This window comes from Pongo abelii, chromosome 10 (assembly GCF_028885655.2).
Source record: "Pongo abelii isolate AG06213 chromosome 10, NHGRI_mPonAbe1-v2.0_pri, whole genome shotgun sequence".
In the NCBI taxonomy this organism is placed as follows: Eukaryota; Metazoa; Chordata; class Mammalia; order Primates; family Hominidae; genus Pongo; species Pongo abelii.
Window position 1 is genome coordinate 106,903,320 of NC_071995.2, and position 19,428 is coordinate 106,922,747.

The 19,428-nt window shown below is 45.7% G+C and overlaps 1 protein-coding gene across 3 annotated transcripts in view; it reads left to right on the forward strand.

Annotated features, from left to right (window-relative positions):
* Positions 1-19,428, forward strand: part of WSCD2 (WSC domain containing 2) — a 123,447-nt gene that overhangs the window by 59,670 nt on the left and 44,349 nt on the right. For 2 of the 3 annotated variants that reach the window (XM_054527601.2, XM_024256816.3), the window contains 2 exons: positions 6,282-7,208; positions 17,345-17,459. In XM_054527601.2, the coding sequence (XP_054383576.1) occupies positions 6,827-7,208; positions 17,345-17,459 (497 nt within the window). In that variant the 5' untranslated portion in view covers positions 6,282-6,826. The remainder of the gene's footprint in view (positions 1-6,281; positions 7,209-17,344; positions 17,460-19,428) is intronic. The other variant, XM_054527603.2, reaches the window with a different exon arrangement.

Consider the following 19,428-nt stretch of genomic DNA (forward strand, 5'->3'; position numbering starts at 1 on the left):
ATAGCATTACTTATTTATAAAAGAGGGAAGACTGGAAATATTTTACATGTCTAATGATAAGGAAAAGGTTGAAAAACCACTGATATGATATGAATCAACCATATTGATTCCTATTCTAAGGAATCAACTATTCCAAGAAATAAATACCACTGATAAGTAGTTCATTTAGGAAATAAAGAGCACACTTACTCCTGTCCTTCCCTGAGCAGGGAAGTGAGACAGGGAAGGGAAGAAATCAATAAAGGGTGTATTATTGAGTCATCTATTACAGAGGGTGGTTGAGGCTAAGTCCCACTGGAGAAATACACACTTCAGAGTTATTCCACCTGAGGAGCAAGGGAGCTGGGGCATTTATACACCAACTCCCATCAGTCATTTTTTGCAGTTGCTTCCAAATGTTAATATTCTAGCATGTCTTGCCTGCCAACCACACAAGCACAAAAACCATTCAAGGTGCTGGACAAACCCCTCAGACAACCAGATGAACATTCAGAATTTAACTCTGTGGGTGGGGCACATACAGCATCTGTTACAGATCTACCAAACTGACCAAAAAGAAAAGGACTGACAACATTAAGTGTTGGTGTGGATTTGGAGCAGCAGGAATGCTCAAACTGTACTGGGGAAGTTGTGACTACAGCAACCTTGGAAAAAAACTGGCATCTTTTAGGATAATCATAAGATGCTCATACAAAAACAAAAACTAGTGCTTTCACTCCTAGGTATATATGCACTACATTAATTCTTATATACATGCATCAGGAGGGAAGTATGGGAATGTCTGCAGCAACTGGCAAGAGGAATCCATTCTATCCAAGCCCCATGAGCTGAGAATTAATGAGGGTGGAATTCCATGAAGGAAAATGGAGTCCTTGTATCAGAATGAAGGGGAATTGAACAGGCAAAACCACATGTATTCTCCAGAAATTATTATAAGATGTAGCATTTGCACCTAATATATATAAATATGGTACATTTGTATATATTGACTTATTTAGTTCTCATGCTAACCCTAAGAGATAAATTATATTACATCATCACTCTGTAGATGGAGAAACTGATGTTCAAAGAAGTTAATGACCACCTCAAAGAATGATAGTGGGGATTAAAAGGCACAATGGGAATAAGATGACTGGCACATAGTAAGTGCTCAACAAACACCAGTGACTTCTGATATTTTTATTATTAGAACAAGACTGAAATTTTACCTGGGCTCCCCAGTTTCTTGGAAACTTCCCAGGTGGGTCTCCTACCCAGAACTCTTAAGAAATCAAACCTTCATGAACCTGATTTCTTGATAGCTATTTCTTGGTGAAGCTTGGGTGGTCTGGGGGTCAGTTGGTCTCTGGGCCTGCCCAGTCCCTCCGAATTGCCTCTGCCCCTCCGAGTCAGGTGCTGGGGATTGTGGAGAGGAAGTCAGCCCCCTACCCAGCCTCACAGGCTTCCATTCTGACCTACCCTAGCCTCTAGAACCTGGAAGAGGGAGGCACACTTTTACTCCCAGAGAAGGTAAGGAACCACAGGGCAGGCTATGCCTCTGTTTTTCTTTCCCCTGCATGCAGCTCTTCCCCGCCCATCTTCAAGTTGGCAGCTCAACACCAGAGCCTCATTCTGGTGCTAAAAATAGGCTTTGTTTAGACACTTTGAGGCTCCTGCTGGAAACATGAACTGCAGTAACCGAATGCTGCCACTCCCACAAAGGGGGCCTCTCAGCCTCCTCCCCGTGGAAACTCATGCCAGCCCTGGGAAGGAGGCAGAGTAGAGGTCGTCCACCACATTTAACAGATGGGGAAACTGAGGCTTAGAGAGGTGTCACGTAAAATAAAGGGGGATGAAGTCATGATAGCCAGCCCTGTGGATTGTCTCATCGAATCCTCCCCACATCTCTGGGAGGGGCATTCTATGGTTGACTTAACTTTATAGAGAGAAGATGGCAGCTCAGAGAGATGAAGTCCCCTGTCTGGACCTCACACCTGTAAGTGAATGACAGGAGGGGATATTAATACAATTATGATCCTCAACATGCTATGAACAAATAGAGACAGAGAGAAGTGGCTTGCTGAAGGCCAACAGCCCCTGTCTCACCCAGGATTGTAGACACATTATCTGTGGATTGGGAAGAAACATTACACCTTGCCTTGCAGCTATCCCAGAGGGAGGAGTATGGGAGAACATATTTGTAAAACCTTCAAACACAGTATCCAGCCTATAGTAGGTATTCAGCAAATGCAGTTAGTTTCATTTCCCCATTCCCTTTGAGGCAGAATTTCTCTCTGGAGAGGGGTAGCAGAGAGACAATGACAGATAGACTAGAGAGAGACTTGGAAAGACAGAGACGGAGAGAGAGGCAGGAGAGAGAGAATGACAGATGGATGTGGGAGGCAGGAGAATCTGGGATACCTTTGAGGACATGGGGCTTTGGCTCAGCTGAATCCTGGAGCCCCTGAACCCCAGAACCACCCAGTGCTGAGTAACACAAGATGCTGCCTCCACAGAGCCCTGGATTTACAGTTCTCCAAGGCTGTCGCTGTCACCTGAGTGTTTTGGCCCGTGTGTGAAGCCATGGTTGTAGGTTTAAGCCCTGGGGGGATAAACCTGACTCTTTTTACTCATTTTTCTCTACCAGTGTTTCTTGGGACTCTCGTACGTACCAAATAGCCTTATCACCTCCATGGGGCTCAGATTCCAGGGGGTTCTTCCTCTGGGTGAGCCCCCGCCTCCTCCTAGCACTGGCAGGATGCTGTGGGATGGCTCAGGTCAGCACTTCCCTCCCCAGGAGGAAAGGGAGCTCTGAAAGTTGGGGGTGGACACAGCCCCTCTCCACACGGTCCACATCCCTCTGGCAGATCTCCTTCATTTTCCACATCACCCATGCCTCAGTCTCTTTCTGTTCCCTGCCAGCCCCTAACAAGCTCATTATCCTCTTAAAGCCCATTTGGCACCCACTTAGAGAAGAGATGTGTTGGAATATGAAAGAACAAAGAGGGAACAATGAAAAAGGACTAGACCCAGAAATATCCTCAGAGAGGTAGAAAGCCACAGGGAACACTACAGCTGAAAACTTTGCTGTCTCCACGACAGCAAATGTGCTGAGGTGGCAAATGACTTTCAAGTGTCTCACATGTGCCCTAGAGGGGGCGGGGGTGGGGCTTATCTTGAGCATCTCCTATGCATCAGGTATTCCTCCTACAATGTTTAATTCAGTCCTTCCAGCAACATACTTTTTAGGGGAGAAGTCAAGATCCTTTAGGCCACTTTACAGGTGAGGAAACTGAGTCTTGCTTAGAAGGGATGTCTTGCCCCAGTCACTCACCTGGGGGAATGGAAGAGGCAGGATTTGAACCCAGGTCTGTTTGCCTGTGGAGTCCACCTCTGTTCTTGCCTGAGTGCCTCTGGAAGGGCTGGTGTCCCCTTGCCAATCCCACAAGGACTGCTGGCTTTTTCTCATCCCAGCCCAGCTGCAGAAACACCTGGCACATGTGTTGGCACGACCATGAAACCTCGATGGATTCTCATACGCGTTTTTAGGACACAGTCCCAACTCCTGAGCTTGGCATCCAAGGCTTCCCATGATCTGGCTCCTGCCCACTGCTTGGCTGTGTTCCCAGCCCACAGTCCCCCAAGCTCCTTTGTTTCTTCCCCCTCAGTGATGCACCCTTATGTGGGCTGTTCCTCTTCCCTGGGCTAACCTTCTGTTGTTCCTTCACCCAGAGAATTTTGACTCCTTTTGCAAGACCTGCTGGCTCAAAGACTCCTCCCTGGGGAAGCCCTCTATGGTCCCCCCAGGCAGTTGCAGACCCTCCCTTCCCTGGGCTGCCACATTCCATGGCTTCTCAACCCAGGGTCCAAACCCCACCCTGATATTTTAAGCCAAATTCTGGGAGCTTAGGTGCAAGGGCTTTTTTTTTTTTTTTCTGGGCATATATCTATAGTTGTCATGAGATCCTCAAAGAGTTACAAGACCAGAATAGACATACGGTTAGGAATATAGTCTTTGAAATCAGGTGGCATTGGGTTTACCATCCTGCTGCCACTTACTAGCTCTGTGACCCTGAACAAGTTACCTAATCTCTCTGATACTCATTCCCCTCTTGTGTGAAAATAGATACAGGTCTCCCTCATAGAATTGTTTAAATGAGAGTATGTATAAGTGTAGAAGAATGTCTGGCATGTATTAACTGTTCAATAAACATTAACTATAATATTGATTGCTGTATCTTGTACACACATCTACTATGGGATTTATCAGTCTGTCCAGCACAGTGATTGTTTACATTGCTTTCTCCCTCAGTTGACTCTGAATTCTCTGAAAGCAGGGACCGTGAATTATTTACTCCTGCATCTCAAACACACACATAGTAGGCAATCAGCATATGTTTTTAAATAAATGGAAGAATGAGTGGATGACCTGACGGGTGGAGAGTTGGATGGATGGATGGGCTGCTATAGTTCAGATGGATAGATGAATGGATGTATAGTTGGACAGATTAATGAACAGATTAATGGTAGGTGGATGGATGGCTCAATGAATAGATGGGTAGGTGAACTGCTGGAAGGCAAATGGATGGATGGATGGATGGATGGATGGATGGATGGATGGATGGATGAATGGATGGATGGATGGATGGATGGGTTAATGAATGGATGGGTGGCTGGATGCTGGATGACAGACAGATTAATGGTTGGATGGATGGATGGATGGGTGGATGGAGAGATGGTTGGCTTAATGACTGGATGGGTAGGTGGACTGCTGGATGACAGACGGATGGATAGATGGACGGATAGTTTGACTTTACAAAGGCATGGATTTTTGTCTGTTTTGTTCACTTATTTATTCCAAGTGCCTACGAGGGTGACTGGTGCATAGTATGTGCTCAGTACTTAGTTCTTGAATAAATAGGATGGCGGACTCTACCTTAAACCACAGTTAAACGTCCACACTACTGTCTGGATTAGGAGAGTATGTTACAATTTATATCTTCCATTGACTGACTATGGAATCTCAGGCGTTGGCTAAGATGGTCATGGGGCCCCCTGCTGGTGGTAATATGAAAAAGCATTGCCTAAATGGGGTTTTCTGTTTTCTAATTTACATTCTATTTTTCCTCTTGACTGATGATCCTGAACATTTACTCATAAAGCTGTGGTTCTCAACTCTCTGTGCTCATTACCATTATCTGAGAGCGCCTGGTTACAGCTGTGGGTTTCCCCTTCAACCAGACATTCTGGTTGGAAAGGTTAGGAATCTATATTCACCAGGCTCTCAGGTGATTTTGAATCAGTTGTTTCTCAGACCCACACCTGGGAGACCCTGACAAAGGGTGAGCCATGCTGGTAACTGGGAGGCTGTAAGGATGGGCTACTGTCTGGGGGCTGTCTCTGAATTCTCAAGTGATGTCCAGACTATGTGGGAAAGAGGCAGAATCAAAGAGGCACTGGTTAAGAGCTGTGATTTGCAATTTGGACTGTCCTGGGTTCAGATCCCAGCTCCATCACTCACCGGCTGTGTGACCTCCATTTCCTCATCTGTAAAGCAGGGAAATAGTTAACTCACACAGGAATGTTGGGAGCAATAAAGAGACAACAAGTGTAGATGGCTGGGCACAAAGCTGAGCACATGGTAGACACTCAATAAACACTGAATGGACAAATATGCTGCTAAAGAACCCTGCTTTCCTTCTGTTTCCTTTTCTTCCTTGGATAGAGGAGAGGGGCTATGGATTTTATTTCTCCCACTACAATGTGAGCTCTATGAAAGAGGGGATTTTGCCTCCGCCGTTCACAGCTTAATTTCCAGCACCTAGGACAGTGCCTCACACAAAGTAGGTCTCACTGTTTGTTGGGGAAAAAAAATGAATGAATCTGGTCTGGTTCAGAATTGCCCAGGTTCAGCAGGTAGTTCAGCAAGGACCTTGAAAGTGCTTTTCAGACTTAAGGTAATCCTTGGATCAGTGTATATTTGACAAATATATAGGAAGTATGGAGCAAAGCAAACCACTGGCCCATGAGAACCTGTGCTTGTCCAAGACAAAGTTTGTCCCCAAACTAGGGCCTACTAGGATCCAGGCCCCCAATTCCCAGTTTGGTGTCAAGAAAAAGGCAGTGTTCTAGAAGACTCAGGGATGCTCTTTATCCAGCACTGCTCTTAAGCCATTTCGTGCCATTGGTGGTTTCCTCTCCTCTCCGGGCCTCTGCATTTCCCTGTAGGATGCTCAAGAACCCTGTGGGTTCTGTGCTTTGGTGAAGGGGCTTCTCATGTCTGTGTCTCTGCTGTTTTGCAGGAGGCATCCCTGAGTCCTGATGCCTGACTGGATGGAGGCCCACCAGCTTCTGTTCCCATGAGGTAGAAAGGCCAAGCTTGGTATTCAGCTGGGGAAGAGGCCAGAAACAAGGCCCCCAGTGAAATAACCCAGATCCATTGGCCTGAGGAGCAGAGAAAGAGCAAGAAGTGAACTGCAGCTGCTGGTAACCCTCAGAAACCTTCTCCAATTGCTATTCTCACAGTTCTTTCGGAACACTCTGAAGTGAAGAACAATATGTAGGAGAATGGGACCAACTTATGTGTGTTCTGAGACTCAAAACCCCTTTGTTGGCCCAAAGAAGCTCACCTTGAGTTTGGGAGGGCTGGTAAGTCCTTTCTCATGGCCTCAGCCAAGCCTTGAACTTGCCCTCCCTTCTGGCTTTGGTGATCACTTTTTCAGGAAGAGTGAGACTGAGGACCCCCAAGTGTTCCATCCCTAAGGAAAAGTTGGGAAACCAAGCCCCTTCCATCCCCTCCCAAGCACCCCAGCCAAGCCCCAGAGAGCCAGTCCGGAATGATCCTGCTATGGCCAAGCTCTGGTTCAAATTCCAGCGGTACTTCCGCCGGAAACCTGTGCGCTTCTTTACCTTCCTGGCACTCTACCTGACTGCCGGGAGCCTTGTCTTCCTTCACTCTGGCTTTGTGGGCCAGCCCGCTGTCTCGGGGAACCAGGCAAACCCCGTCGCTGCAGGAGGTCCAGCTGAGGGTGCTGAGCTGCCCTTCTTGGGCGACATGCATCTGGGCAGAGGTTTCCGGGACACAGGTGAAGCTTCGAGCATCGCTCGCAGGTACGGACCCTGGTTCAAGGGCAAGGATGGGAACGAGAGAGCCAAGCTTGGCGACTACGGTGGAGCCTGGAGCCGAGCCCTCAAGGGGAGGGTTGTCCGGGAGAAGGAGGAAGAGCGAGGTAAGATCAAGGAACATCTGGACACTGAGGGGCTGGGGAGAAGGGAGGAGATACTAACAATATAATAACAGCTGTCAGTTTTCAGTGTTTAATAGGAACCAGCTGTCATAAAGTTGTAGCTATAAATAGATAGTGCCTGCCATTATCATCCCCATTGCACAGAGGAGAAAATTGAAGCTCAGAGAGATGAAGCAGCTTGCCCAAGGTCACACAGCTTGTCAACAGGCAAGTTTGGATTTGAACTCCACATCTATCAGAGGTCAAAGTCTGACTCTCCCCTGCAGCCTTTCATAGTCCTTGTTAAATATACATGAAAATAAAAACAGTCAGCATTTATTGGGTACTTACTAGGCACCAAGTACTGTTTCCAAGCACTTGACATATATAGAAACATCACCACAACTATAGGTGATAGATTTTATTTATTCCCATTTTAAAGATGAGGAAAGTGAGGTACCAAGAGCACGAGATTACACAGCTAAGTGGCAGAGCTTCTGCTCCACCAGACTCTCTCTCAGTCCATCTTGCTGGGTCCCTTGGTGATGGATCTCAGGGGAAATCATTGCCCTGGATAGATTTCATTGCATTTTCTCGGCCATTTATAATCTAAAAAGGCTTTTCTTCATGAGCGCATTACCTTATTTGATTTTCACTACACTTCATGGGCTTAAACAAGGCCCTTATGATCCTGTGCCCAGTTAACAGATGTGGAAACTGAGGCTTGAAGAAGGGAAGACACTTGCTCAAAGCTGCGCAGCTGGTCAGCAGCAGGAACAGAGTTTAAATCTGATTCATCTGGCCTGAACGCTCAGTTCTCTAAGGCTATCTCCTAGAGTCCACTGGCATCTACCCATCCAACCAGCATGCTAGGGAGGAACCCACAACCCCTACAATTAATAAGATTAACACAAATGGACATTTCAGAAATCTGGGCCAGATGGTTTGGGAGAATAAACCACCAATCAAGGCAGATGGAAAACCTCATTAGCCTTTGTGTTCTACTGTGATTCAACTCATAAAAAAACCCTTCTCCTACCATGGAAGGATGCAGGATTAATGGAGGGAATTCATCTTGGAACACATTCTCCTGCCCCAGTCCTGTCCCCCACCTGGCCTGGGAACCATCTAGAAGACTCTATCTTTCTACCCTCAGGAATTTCCTAGACTTCTGCCTCTTCAAGAACCAATGCTCACAGGTAGGCAAAGGAGATGTTGGAGGTGGTAGAATGGATCAGGGGATGTGGATTCATATTCCAGCTCCACCCCCACCAGCCATGTGGCCCAGGCAAATGGTTTTACCTTCTCTGGCCTCAGTTTTGAAATCTGTAAAATGGGGATTTTACTGGATGCTCCTGAGAGTTCAGTGAGACAAGGGTCATGAAGGCCTAGCACTGAGTAGATGCTTAGAGGTGCTCAGGAAGTGCTCCTGGGATCTCCCGGGGGATCATCTTATAGGTATAGGTGAGGTGTGAAGTGCTGCACCCCAGCCACTCCAAACTCCATTCTGGCCTTTGAAAGCCCCAAAGTCCTCGCCAGCCAACACCTTGAGATATGCTCCCCATAATGCTTAGGACAAATTCCAGACGCCTCCCACAGTCCAACTCTGCAACCTCATCTTATAACCCCACTCCCCTCACCATGCTCTGCCCCACTGTCCTTGCAGTTCACTGAACACACCAAGCCTGTTTCTAACCTAAGATCTCTGTATATGCAGTGCCTTGTATCTGGGATGCCACCTCCCCAGATGTTTGCATAGCTCCCTTCTTCCTTTCCTTCAAGTCTTTAATCAAACCTCGACTTCCCATAGAGACCATCCCAGAGCATCCTAACTCAAATAACCCCACCTCCTACCCAGTCACAACCACATTCCCCGACTCTATTTTCATCATAACACTTATCACCATCTGAAAGCATCTCATTTATGTGTTTGCCTCTTTGTTTAAGATCAGCCTTTTCTACTGGACTGTCAGCTCCAGGAGGGCAGGGCTATTGCCTGTCCTGCCTGTCTGTGTTCTATCAGCACCCGGGACATCACCTGGCTAAGTGCTGTTGCTGAACACCTATTTGTTGAATGGGTGAATGACTGGATGAATAAACGAATGAATGACTATCCCTCTGCCTGGAGTACCTCTACAGCATTAGCTCTACTCTTCCTCCAAGTCTCATCTTTGCTAATCTTCAAGAAATTTTCCCTGATCCCCTTACAGTTTTGATCAAATGCTCCTCCTCTATGCTCCCTGGCATGGCCCTTATATGAATGGCAATTGTGTATGTTTGTCCATGTCCCCTGATAGAATATGAATTCCTTATGGTGTAGATGATACAGAAATGACAACGTCTCTCATTTGTTGTGAGAATGAAATACTGCCATCAATGCTAATAATAAGGACCATTTCTTGAGTACCTACTTCACACCAACCACTTGTCTATTTGCTTTTCATGCATTATTTGAATGAAATGATATATGTAACATGCTTATAATATCCTCTGGCTCATAATAATAGGTCACTTAATAGTTGCTGTCCTTGTTATTTGTAGTAATATTAGCTGATATCTAGTGAATGATCACTACAGGCTAGACCATGTTATGTGTTTCATTGACTCATTTAATTACTACAACTCAGTAAGTTAGGGATTATTATTCCATTTCACAGATGGCAAAACTGAGGTCCAGAAAGAAATCACTTACCCTAGTTTACACAGATCAATAGTGGAGGAACCAAGGTTTAACACAAGGTCTGTTTAATTCCAAAGCTTGTGAGCATTCTTCTATACCATGCCAACTGCACCCCCACCATGCCTTACCCAGCAATCTTATATATTTTATAAAGTGCAGAGAGAAGGAAGAGAAAATAAGAACATAGCCCCAAGGCCAGGGCTCTCAGCAGACAGCCTTTGGAATCAGGCAGTGTTATTAAGAAAACACAAATCCAGCCTGTCCTTGATTAACTTATTCAGAGTTCAGCGAGGAAAGACAACATATTAGATTAACGCTAATAAAAATGAGACGCTTCTCCGGCCTGACGCTAAACTCATTTTATTTTCTCCAAGGCTGGCGAGGGCTCTGTTGATGCAGTGATGCAGGACTCAAGCTGTAGAGGATTCAGAGCCCATCATGGCCCAGGAGTGGGAGGGGAGGAGCTGCACCCAGGCTGAGCTGAGGCTGGGCAGGAGTCTGAGTTATTTGGTGTAACTGACACCTACCATGTGCCAGTCATTTACCTAGGCCTCTCTAGGTTCACATGGCCATGTGAGGGCCTGTTCTTTGAGCAGTCAAATCAGGGTTCAAATCCCAGTTCTGCAACTTGCTGGCTGTGCAGCCTTGGGCAGGTCGCTTCACCTTTCTGACATGCCATTTCCTCTTTGGGATAAAAAGTACTTAACATCAGATGGCGTTGTGATGATTACATAAGGTCAATTCGGCGTGTGCTCTCTAAGTGCCAGGTGCTGTTCAAAGCATTTACATCTATTACATCACATAATCTTCACAGTAATGAAGGAAGATAGACACTATTATTAGCTCCATCTTACAGGAGGGAAAGTCAGGCACAGAGAAGTTAAGTAACTTGCCCAAGATTACCCATCTGGGGGAGGGAGTAAACCAGTATGTAAACCCAGGTGTTGTGAGTCTTACACCTGAACCTTAAGCACTACATCACGTCACTTCTCAGTGTACAGAAAGTACATGCCAGCTACTATTATTATAATAAGCTGGCATACCACCTTAATACATGCCAGCTATTATTATTTATACAGTAATTTTGCAGGAGAAAACGGGACAATAGAGGTAATGTGAATTTCCTAAAGTCACACAGCTAATCTGGGGCAGAGCCAGGAGCTAAACCCACTTTGACTTCAAAGGCTGTGCTGCTTCTATTTCCATGAAATTACAGAGAGGCTTGGGCTGGGTGTGCAGGTGGCCATGGGAAGATTTAGTCTGCATTTTTTTGGAAGGATAGCAGGAGCACCCACTTCCCATCTCCTCCAGCTGGAGATGCAATGGCTGCAGGTTACTGAGGTGCTCTGTGTCATGGACTGCTTGTCCATATTCTCCTTTCAGCTTCATATCAGGTAAAAATATTGAGTGCCATTTCGCAGATGAAGAAACAGGCTCAGAGAGGTTCAATTATTTGCCCAACATCACACAGATGCCAAGAGGCAGAGCTGACTCCGGCCCAATTTGATCAGAGTCCAAAGCCCTTATTCTTAACCACTGGATTTATACTACCTCTTTCTTAAATATATGATCTCTAACTCCATTCATTCATTCATTTATTCATTCATTCATTCATTCATTCATTCATTCTATATTTATCAAACACCTACTACATGCCCAGATCTTTGCTGGGAGGTGGAGATACAGGAATGATTCAAGCACAGGTGTGTGAATATTCCTCAGAGGAAAAAGCTGTGCTTTTCCCCATTATAACACCTTTTCATTTTATTAAAATTTCTTCTACAATAAGCCAAAATTATTTCTAATTTGAAAAAATAATGGACAATACTAAGAAAATTTAGAAAAGTTTTGGGGGACCCCAAAGGAGGGACCCCATTCAGTCATGGGGTATCACAGCTGGCTTTCTGGGAAAGGAGATGGGTGAGCTTAGTATGTAGGATCCTTGTGCCTTGACCAAAGTGAGTGATGCACCCCTTCTGCCCTGGGGAAGCCTAGATATGAGCAGAAAATTCCATCGCCGGTACAAGGAAACCTGGGCAGCACTGGGTGGTCTTCTGGAGGGACCACCTTCCAGTGTTTCAGAGAATCCCCAGAAGGAGAAAAAGTATTTCTTGTGTCTTCCTTCTGTGCCAGACCCTGTGATAGGCTCAATGCATCAAATTAATGTTACTTAGGTCACTCTTAACAATATCTTTGTATTAGCTTTCTCGGGCTACTATAACAAAGTGTCACACACTGGGTGGCTTGAACAACAGATATCTATTCTCTCACAGTTCTAGAGGCCAGAAATCTGAAGTCAGGTTGTTGACAGAGCCATGCACTCTCGAAAGCTCAAAGGGAGACTCTGTTCCATGCCTTTCTCCTGGTTTCCAGTGTTCCTGGCCATCCTCAGCAACCCCTTGCTTGCAGCCACATTCCTCCAATCTCTGCTGCAGCCACATTCCTCCAATCTCCGCTTCCATTTTCACATGACCGTCTCCTTTGCGTCTGTGTCTTCATATAGCCGTCTTGTTATAAGGACACCAGTCATATTGGATTGGGACCCAACCTACTCCAGTTTAGCCTCATAACAAAATTCCATCTGCAATGACCCTATTTCCAAATAAGGCCACATTCTAGGGAATTGGAAGTCAAGACTTCAACATGTCATTTTGTTGGGGTTGGGGGGGCGGGACAGGGCACACAATTCAGCCTAACAACCCTAGTTGAATTTTTGCTCCCACTTTTCAGGTGGAGAACTGCACCTCCAAGAGTTTGAGTAATATTTGAGGCTATTGCAGCATCATGTGTGGGATTTGAACCCAGATCTGGTTAGATCTGGTTGACTCCAGTACAGCATGAGGCCTCCTATTCGTGAATCTGTTCACAAACTATAAATCAGAGGCATACAAATTAGTTCATGTTTAGCTACCCTTTTAACAAATCACCTTCATTGAAGAGAGCAAAATTTCATGAAAAGATTAATTGTAGCAAAAGAAAAAAGTAAAGGAGGAAAAAAAACTGCCACCAGGAGGGTTCTTTTCAGATGCTGGTTTCTGTACTGGAGATAAATAGCCCAGCCGGGGCGACTTTGCCATTTCAGCAGTCTTCAGACCGCTGTGGAGACGAGCTGATAGATTGTGTGAACTTGGCCATTAATCCACCCTCAAGTGGCCTGTGATTTTGTCCCTGTTTTACATATCTGACCTCCTGTCTCCGAGAGATTCTGCTACCACAGCAGGATTTGAAGGTGGAGCCCTGAGGAATGGCTGAAGAGGATTTTAGCGGGCTGGCAGTAACCATGCTAATGAGCTCAGCAGGGTGATACAACTCCGAGGACAGGGACCATGGTTGTATTGGTCGCAGCCTACACCAAAGGTCCGTGGGGAAGGGGTCACCAGATCTTTCCCAAGACAGGAAGGAAACTGACTCAATATTGATATCCTGATCCATGGAGCTCAGCCCATTAATCAGGCCATGATGCATAACATGCCTGTGTTTTCCAAAAGCATTAATAAAGGACCATGTATCTTCCTCTCCCTCCTGTTGACAGATAAGGAAACAGAGGGTCGTTTGTTCATTCAACAAGTCTTTGAGCACCTGTTCTGTGGGACATCTCAGCCTGATGCCTGGTCTGGTGGGAGGGTGAGGAAGGGGATTGAGCACCATTTAAAAGCCCAGGCTTATAAAAAAGAATAAGATCATGTTTCTTGCAGGAACATGGATGGATCTGAAGGCCATTATTCTTAGCAAACTAACGCAGGAACAGAAAACCAAATACTGCATGTTCTCACTTATAAGTGGGAGCTGAGTGATGAGAACACATGGACACAAAGAGGGGAACAACAGACACTGGGAACTACTTGAAGGTACAGGGTGGTAGGAGGGAGAAGAGGTGAAAATATAGCTATTCGGTACTACGCTTAATACCTGGGTGACAAAATAATTTGTACAACAAACCTCGTGACACGAGTTTACCTATATAACAAACCTGCACATGCCTGCACTTAAAATAAAGCTTAAAAACAAATAACTAAAAGCCCAGGCTTTGGGGAAGATGGACCTATGGTAAAAATCCCAGATCTTCTCCCAAGGAACCACCCCACTTCCCAGCTCCATCCTCCTCCTGGGCAGGTCTCTCTGGGGAGACACCTCCTCCCAAGACATCTCCTCCCAATCCTGGACTCAGTGTGGCATATAGGAAGGGGCAACTTTGAATAGACAGACCTGGACATGGATTTGGTCTGAGACCCTCACTGTGGGGTGGACTCGGGCAAGTTGCTAAGCTTGAGTATCAGTGTAGTAGTTAGTGCTCCCCCTACCCCGGTGCTAAGGGACAAAAATCCACCTTCAACCAGCTTAAGCTAAAGAAGAAAATGCATTGTGTCATGTCATCAAACTACAGCAGTGGCTCTGCTGGACTGGATTTTTTAAATGAATAATTGGTGGTCTTCTTCCTGTCACTCTCATCTCTGTTCTTCTATGCCTTGGCTTGTTTGTTCTCCTACACAGATTGGCCTTGGTGCCAGGGACTGGACTGGTGGTAGCTCTGGGGTTATAGCACCTGGGAGAGGCAGATTTCTTCCTCCCAGCTTTACTCTATCAGAATGCAACAAATGGGTCATGTGTCCTTCCTTGAAGCAGTCACTGGCTGCTGGGATGGACAATATGATTGACCTTGCCAAGGTCATCATGTCTCCTGTGGTCAGGGAAAGTAAGGTCTGCTGATGGAAAAACCTATCTAGAGCAGATGCTTTGAAGGCACAAGCAGTCCACTACAGTCCACCCCTTCACTCCATGATGGACATGCAATGGACATGCCCACATACATCTTTACTCCCATTAATTTGCTTATAAAAATCTTATCTAACATGATCCACTGTTCCATAGGTAGCCAAATGTGCCTATCCTTACCCTAAGGTGAAGTCACCCAAAGTCCTATCACATCCAACTTCAAGCCCAGCATTTCTGCACCATGAGCATTCCTCCCCTTCAGGTCTTGGGGTGGCCAAAGAGAAATGAAACTTCCTCAAGTGTAAGATGGTTGGAGGACAGACCTGGGCTTTAATTTGAAGTCAGATGCTACAAGCTGTAGGAACTTGGGCAGATGACATAGGTTCCCATTGCATTTTGAAAAGAGGAAAAGCAGAAGTAACATGAGCAGTTACCAGTCAGAACATACACCATATGCCCAAACTAAGATTTGCTTCTAAGGTAAACAGATAGAAGAGTCACTATGATCAGTTGCCTCATCTCTAAAATGGGTTCCTAAGAAGTTTGTGAAGATTGAATTTTTAAAAAATGAGACATGGCCCACAGTAAAGTAGATAGCGTGTAGTAGGTGTTCAATACATGATAGTTTTGTCTCCTCTGTTTCTGTCTTTGTCTCTCTCTCTCTCTCACACACACACACACATGCGCACACACACACACACACACACACACACACAATCTGTTGATCTGCTGACAAAAACTTCAGGCCACCAAAATAAACCAAACTTTACCCCTTCTCTTCCCTTCCCTCTCTCTCCCTCCCTACTCCATCATCCCTCCTTCCTTCCTTTCCTTCCTTCTCTTTCTCCCTCCAGCTCCCTCTATTTTTCCCTCCTGCCTATCCTACAGTGCATCTTTAGACACTCAGTCCTCTAGGGAATAGCTGAACTGAAGTTAGTGTGCAGCCCTTGCCCACGTGGCCACAAAGTGCTCTCTCCCAGCTCAGGTGTGAACAGCATTCGTGCCCCAAGTCAAGGGCTGTGACTCCATCTGTGGTGGGAGGGGCACGCGCTGTTGAACAAACACAGAGACAAGACCCGGGCTTCTCCAGGGCTGTCACTGTCTGGTGTGCCTGCTCCAGGGAGATGATGCTTCTTTTAAAGATGGACTGTTCTTAGTCGAGCAAATCACCTCTGTCTTATGAAGAAAATTCAAGGTGACCAGGTCAAGACACATCTCCAGCGGGGCTGAAAAAATAGTGCACTTAGCAGAGCTGTGTCCAGGGGAGTGATTGCTCAGTAATGAGCCTGCATTCTCTGCTAGATCCTGCTCTCCCCACAAGGAAGCGGGGAAAAAAGCTCACAGTTTAAACTAGACAGCTGCCTAGCCAAGGAAGTGATTAAGTGGCATTTAGTATTTTCTTCAATCATTCCCTATAAGGGACATTTAATTCCAAGTGCTGGCTGGATCCTCGGTCTGACCTCCAGTTACTGATTTGGGGGTCTCATAGACCTGGATTTAAACATTTATTCTGTGAACAATTAGCTATGGGTCTTAGGGAGGCCACTTCACCTTTCTGGGCCGCTGTTAAATCATCTAAGATAAGAGCATGACAATGTCAATATTCTCCACTTCACATGGGGGCATTACAAAGATCTCCCAACACAAAAAGCAAGAAGTTCAGAGCACAGGCTCTGAAACCAGATTGCTTGGCTTCAATTCTGAATCCACACATATGAACTGTGTTACTTTGAGCAAGTGACTTCTCCGGGCCCTTTTCTCTTCTGTATACAATGGTAATAATATTCTCATAGGATCACTGTAAGGATGCAAGGAGACAATGTATGTAAAACACTTACCAAAGTGAATGTCCAAGTAATAATAATAACAATTTAAAAAACATATGGGAAAAGACATTATAAACTGTGAAGTGCTATTTTCATGTATGGCTGTTACTATTTACCATAAAGTACAAGAAAAATGTTTACTACTTTAAGAAAAGTAAGTGTATGATTTATAATTGGATGGCTATTTCACATTATTTAAAATTTTCCTTTCAATGGAAGCATTCACCTTGACCCACAATAGAGGCAAACTGTAAAGTACTTTACACAGCACTGTGAATGGCCAGTTTCTTATTCTACTCATCTTAATTTGATGCCTATCATATGCAAGACACTATGGTAGAAACTTTTACATAAATCATTCTATTTTAACCTCACTGGATTGTTATTTTTGTTCCTGATTCAAATAAAACTAGGTCTCTGAAAGGTTAACTGGCTTAAACTTTCTAGGCCCATGCTAGGAAGTAAACAAAGTGAAATGAGGACCTAGACCTTGAGATAGCTAAGTCCAGGGCACTTTCCAAGGAAAAATAAATGTCTTAAGGCAGCTTGTAGAGATAGTAACATGTTGTCAATGTTAAGCCTTTTAGAGCTGTCTTAATGCAAGAAATAGGAAGCTCTGTTTGGTGCTTAGGGAGTGGCCTTGGCTTGGGTTCCTGGATGCCCAGCTGTCACCAGGTGACCTCAAGGGCTTGGCTGCAGCCCACAGAAGGCTTCCCTTCTCTCTGTTGGTCTCCACTGCCCTGATTAGACCAGGTTCTGCCAAGACAAATGACTTTCACTCTTTCATTTCTGCCCAAAGGAAGGACTTGACATTAAAAGGTCAACAAGGTCACATAACCAGAGACACATTGGTGAGGCTTCCTCCTGTAACCCTTGCAGCTTTGTCCCCAGCCACCTCTGACGTTTTCCTTTCCCCAAAGCCAAGTACATCGGCTGCTACCTGGATGACACCCAGAGTCGGGCCCTTCGAGGAGTGTCCTTTTTTGACTACAAAAAGATGACCATCTTCCGTTGCCAGGACAACTGTGCTGAACGGTAGGGTCCCAGCTTCCCAGACTTGTCCATTTCAGGCCCTTCCTTCTCAGATTCCTGCCTGTGGTATTCTTTGCCCTGCTATGGGAGGGTGTGTTGAAGGGTGAGTACGTGACCACAGGAAAGGTTGACGCAAGGGTGTGTGTGCATTGTGCGTATGTGCATGAGCACGTCCACACAACTGAGGACTGTTCAAGAGTTGGTCTCTGGGAGTCTGTGGTTGTGCAACTGTGTCATATTGTGTCTAGGAACAATTTTGTAGCATACAGGGTACAGGGTCAGCTAGCTGTGTTTGTGAGCTTAATGCCAATATGCAATGATCTTTAAATAATAGTAGCCGTGTATGCAGGAGTCTTTGTGAATATGTGTGCAAGGGCTGAGAATTGTGCTTGTGTGTGTAGGTGTCTGATTGCATTTGTTGAATGTTCAACACTGTGTTGAGAGCATGCAAGGTTGTGAAGAATTGCACACAACTTAGAAATGCACCATTAGATGTGCATATGCATGCAGATGAGGGCTGTAAGCATAAGGCTTGCAAGATGTCCACATGAAGGGTAAGGTGAAGGTATCTAATAGTTTCTCAGTATATAAACTCCTTGTTTTTCTCCAAGGGAGAAACACTTGCTTGTTCAGACAGTGTTTTCCAATCTAAGAAGACAACGATGATTTTTATTAGACATGCACTGGGACTAGGGGGGAGTGAGTTGATGTTTTGAGAGTGGACAAGTCCCCAGAGGCCTGGTGAACAGGGACAGGACCCCTGGGGGCACCATGGGGCTGAGCTGAGCTTCTCTCCTTGTTTCTTGTGCCCCTTGACCTTGTAGTGGCTCATGAAGAGGCTCTAATATGCTCACCTTCAGGCTCCAGGTGGCTGTCTCTGACGGTCACAAGCTCTGCCAACCTCAGCTGCATGCCTGGTGTGGAAATGGGCAAGTGGGTGACCACTGAGAGACTCTTCCTGCTGTTCTTTATTTTTTATTTTTTATTTTTTTGAGATGGAGTCTTGCTCTGTCACCCAGGCTGGAGTGCAGTGGCATAATCTCGACTCACTGCAACCTCTGCCTCCCGGGTTCAAGCAATTCTCCTGCCTCAGCCTCCTGAGTAGCTGGGACTACAGGCGCATGCCACCATGCCTGGCTATTTTTTTTTTTTTTTTTTTGGTATTTTTAGTAGAGAAAGGGTTTCACCATGTTGGTCAGGATGGTCTCGATCTCCTGACCTCATGATCCGCCCACCTCAGCTTCCCAAAGTGCTGGGATTACAGGCGTGAGCCACCAAACCTGGCCCCTGCTGTTCTTGATTAGGAAACACTGCCCCCTTTAAAATCAGCTGCCTAGGGAGCCCACTATTAAAATCCTGAGCCCAGGACCCTCTCCAATTTGAAAAGGATTCCAAGTCCTTGATAATATGAAATCACTACCTTATCTGTCAAACTTGGGTGCAGGGGGGCGGGGGAAACAGAGGTGGAGTCTACACAGCCCCTGGCCTTAATGAGCTCACAGCCTGCAAGGGGAGACAAACATGTAAACAGAGAGGGATAACATAGTCAGATAAGGGTTGAGATGGAAGAATCGCAGGCAGTTAGACATGCAGACAAGGTCTAAGCTGCCTGGGGTGAAAGGAAATACTTCTCAGAGAAGGTGACAGCCAAGATGAGTCAGAGCTACTCATGTAATTCAATTTGGTTCAGCAAATATTTGTTGACTGCCCATGGGTGCTGGACCTGATTCCAGGTGCTGGAGATGAAGAGATGAGCCATCCACGGCCCTGTCCTCAGGGGGGCTTCCCATCCAGTTGGGGAGATAGAGGCGTGAACAATAGGCTTGGGCAATAGAATAACAACAGCTTACAACAGTTAAAAAGCACTTGTTCTGTGCCAGGCACTGTCTGAGCATTTTGCAAATATTAACTCTTTAACTTCACAAGACCCCTATGAGGCAGGAATACTATCAGCCACATTCCACAGATGAGG